The sequence below is a fragment of the Microtus ochrogaster genome, unplaced genomic scaffold, assembly GCF_000317375.1.
Source record: "Microtus ochrogaster isolate Prairie Vole_2 unplaced genomic scaffold, MicOch1.0 UNK8, whole genome shotgun sequence".
Lineage (NCBI taxonomy): Eukaryota > Metazoa > Chordata > Mammalia > Rodentia > Cricetidae > Microtus > Microtus ochrogaster.
The window spans coordinates 800827-804946 of NW_004949106.1; the positions used below are offsets into that span (position 1 = coordinate 800827).

General features: G+C 47.5%; 1 protein-coding gene across 1 annotated transcript in view; it reads left to right on the plus strand.

Moving 5' to 3' along the window:
- Mpp4 (membrane palmitoylated protein 4) overlaps window positions 1-4120 on the plus strand; it is a 31740-nt gene that overhangs the window by 12940 nt on the left and 14680 nt on the right. The window contains exons 11-12 of the mRNA XM_005366332.2: window positions 2543-2560; window positions 3744-3782. Coding sequence (XP_005366389.1) covers window positions 2543-2560; window positions 3744-3782 — 57 coding nt within the window. The remainder of the gene's footprint in view (window positions 1-2542; window positions 2561-3743; window positions 3783-4120) is intronic.

Sequence of the window (4120 nt, forward strand, 5' to 3'; positions counted from 1 at the left end):
ATTATCGCAGGAAGTCAGATAGGAACCTGGAGGCAGGTACTGAAGCGGAGAAGGAATCTTAAACACTGGTTGGCTCTTTATGGCTTTTTTAGGATGCTTTCTTATACAAACCAGGGCCACCAGCCGAGGGATGGTACCTCCCACATCAACCGTTAATCAAGACCTACCCCCCAACAGACTCGCCAGGCCGATGGAAGCATTTTCTCAACAGGAGTTCCTCCTCCCAGATAGGTGTAGGTTTAAGTCAAGTTAACAAACAACCAACCAGCACAAGTCAGACACTGCCGAAGTTTGAAGGCTGCTTGAGCCTCCCAGATAGGTGTAGGTTTAAGTCAAGTTAACAAACAACCAACCAGCACAAGTCAGACACTGCCGAAATTTGAAGGCTGCTTGAGCCTCCCCCCCCCCAAATTTGAGTCCCCCCCAAGACCCCTACATCTCTGTGGGTGTCACACCTGGACACATGTCTGTGGCTGGTTAGTGCAAATCTCCCTTTGTGTCTTTTCTTTTTTAATGTTAAGGTTTATTTTCTTATTGTTAGTTTGTGTGTCAGGGAGAGGGGTGTTCTGCCTGCACGAATGTCTGTTTACCACATGCATGTACTGCCCCAGGAAGCCAGAAGACGGTGGCAGAATCCTTGGGACTAGAGTGCCGGATAGTTGTTAGGGCATGCGGGCGCTGGGAACCAAGCCTAGGTTCTCTGAAAGGGTAGCCAGTGAGTGTCCTTACCATCTCTCCAGCTCTTGCTTCTTGTCTTTTTTGTACTGTAGATTGGACCTAGGACTTGATGTACACTAAATAAGACTCTCCCGCTAGGTAACGTCTCCAGCCCCAGTCGTTTGGGCTTACAAACGAGACCTAAGGCCTTCTTCATAAAGCCGCTGACAGTGGGAGACAGCGGCCCAGGAAGGATGACAGATGATTAAAGCCTGTTGAGTGGTCCTGTCAGATTGGCCCTCTGGCAGCCGTATAAGGGTTGGGGGGGAGGGGGAGATGGGACACAGACAAACATGAAGAACAGCAACATCAGTAACAGATTTGCTGCAAATGACGTGACTTCCCACTTACTACTTTCCAATTTTTCAAGCCAAAGATTATGTTTTTCCTTTAATTTTGTATTGAAGGAAATGTCATAATAATCACAAATTGGGGTTTTTTTTTCTTTTTTTTTCTTTTTTCTTTTTTTTGACAGTGTCTCATGCAGCCCAAGCTGGCCTAGAACTGGCTACGTGGCTGAGGATGACTCTAACTCCTGGTCCTCCTGTCTCCTCCTCCTGGTGTTGGGTTACAAGCCTGCACCCACTCAGCTCACAGAGATAGCATTCCTGCAGGGCCTTCCTGGCGCTGTGACTTACCTTTCCTTTGCAGTCACGTGTCTGCGTGCTTACAGCCATAGGTTCTCACACCACTTTTTCTTTTCTTAATTTCTCTCCAGAAGTATTTTCACAGCCTACTCTTCCTGTTTTATTTTATTTTGGAAAAATAACCGATATTTAATTGAATTTGATTTGATTTAATCCTTTAGTTCACCTTCCTGTCTCATTCTGCAAAGGTTCATGAAGTTGCTGTTGCTTTCCAGTTACTCTCTGATAACTAGCGTGACCCGAGGTTGTCGTGAAGTCTGCCCGTGGGCCCTAAGTGTGCTTTATATTATGCTATTTAGAAGTCCATGTAGAAAGCTGTTGGCCTGGCGCTGTTAGTGTTGGCGCCCAGCCCCGAGTCTGGAAACCGCCGGCCAGAGCCATTGACTCACAAGATCACGTCTCTCAGGGAATGCTTTGGATGGCCCAGCATCCTGCCACCAAGCTACTGGACCATTTCTTTGGGCTGTCATGATTGATGCTGCGATAAATGTTCTCTCTCTCTCTCTCTCTCCTCTGTTTAAATCTTACCATGTGGAAACATGTGTCACGGCCAGGTTACTAGTGAAAAGGAACAGGCTATTTAATTAATCAAGGTTTTGAAAATTCTAGTCCTGTGTTAGATTATACATGATTAGTAAAAAGTTGTTTACTATAGTGCATTTATTGTCATTCCTGGCTTGTGCCATTGTTCCTCCTTCCTTCCCTCCTTTCCTCCCTCATTCCCTCCCTCCCTTTGTCCCTGCCTCCCTCTCCTTCCATCCCTCCCTTCCTCCTTCCCTCCTTTCCTCCCTCATTCCCTCCCTCCCTCCCTCCTTTCTTCCCTCCCTCTTCCCTCCCTCCCTCTCTCCTTCCCTCCCTCCTTCCCTCCCTCCCTTCCATCCTAGACCCGAGTTCCCACAATACACGCCACTAACTCAGACTTGAGAAGAACATTGCCTCCTACAGAGCATGTTGCGAGGACATGGAGGACATTTGCCAGAAGCAAGCAAATCCCCACGTGCAGCCGTTCTTGAACCCGTATTCACTTCTGAAGGGCAATCATAGGAGTCCCCACGAATGCCAGAATACTAATTGCAATGCTGGCGCTTTGCCCTTCTTGTTGTAAGTTAACCTGAAGAGAAAAAAAAAAAAAAAAAAGCAAGAAACTGAACGCTATTCCCTTTTCTCCCCGTCGCTAGCATTCTCTATGGAGGAAGGTAAGAAACGGCATTCGGGAAAACACCCTTACCATTCCCGCTCACTCGGCTATGGGAAGCTTTCCCTGCGGATCTGCTAGCGGGAGGGCACCAGAAAGGTGATTTTCCTGATCTGAGCCATCAAGGATGGAGACGTGGGGCTTGTTCATCATGTTCTAGCTCTAGCGGCTAACGGAGCACGGGCTCGGAGCTCAGTGGGAGTTAAGTGCAAGGTTTTGTTTCAACTGTTTGACCAAAAGGTCCTGACAGCATAAGGAAATTATTATTCTCACCTCTGTGTGGAAAACTGAGGTTCAGAAGAAGAGGATGTTCCTGAAATTGGAAACAGTCTAGAGATTTGAGCTTCCATCTGGAGGCCCCATGTTGGAGATAAATGGGACCTTTGGGGATTACCTTCCTATTTGTTCGTGTTCAGTCATCTGCATGTTAATTCTCTGTCTCTCTCCTCTCTGTCCTCTCTTATTTCTCCCTGTGTCTCTGTTTCTCTCTCTCCTATCTCTCATTGATCTCTGTGTGTGTGTCTCTCTCTCCTTCTCAGCTGCAATGAGGGAGGTAGCTTTTGCCTTTTGACCAGCGACGAGACGTTGTATTAAGTGTTTCCCATCACACAAAGTTTCTCTGGCCAAGATGGCTGGTAGCACTCATCTCAGGGTACAAAAATAACTATTTAGAAGGTAGTTAGGCCACATATCAATAGCAAATTGTGCCCTAGGGCCTATGACATCCAAGCCATAGGTTTTGGTCCAGGTTGTCAGTATCAGTTTTTTGAGTTTCTTTCCGTGGAACCGGCTTCAAATCCAATCAGGAAGTAATTGGCTAGCCCCAAGCAATCCTGCTGGTGTTGTAGCAGTGGGGCCCTTGTCTGGCCAGCCACTGTGCTATTCAGGATCCACAGCTGGGCAATGCTGCTGATGCCTTTTTCCAGCAGGGGGCGCACTTTATCTGGCACTGTGAGCGCTAACCATTGCTGCCTGAATTGTAGCGTTTCATGTCCTATTGCTCACCACAAGCATTTTCCCCTCTGATACAGTAGAATTTGTCTCCTCTCTCCAAGTAAGCAGTCGTTCAAAGGGTAAGACTCAAGGGTGCTCTGAGTTTGGCTGACATAGCCTCAATAGGATTTTGGTTTTTTTAACGAGGGCGCATCTTAAGTTCTAGGTCCCCTGCCTGTGCTCTTTTGTAGAGGAGAACATGAGGATCGACGAGACCTGTGTGGAAGCAGGTAACATTTCCCCCGTTGAGTCACCACGAGGAGAAACGTGAAGCCCCTCAGCTCTAGACGACCAGAAGCAGAGGTGTCAAGGGACTACCAGTCCCTTCCTCTGGAAGACCTGTGCGCAATGAGCGCACCTATGGGTCTCTATTGTGGCTCTGCACTTGGGAGAAGCAAGGCTGGGGGTTCTGCAAATCTCCAGGGTTCCATCTTGGAAATTATCTCAAGACGCAGAGGAGATAGCCAGTGAGGTGGGGACACAACCGGAAATGCCCACGCTCCTTGTGGAATAGACAAAAACAGGGCGATACCAAATATTGAAAATGCAAAATATATTTTTGGTATTA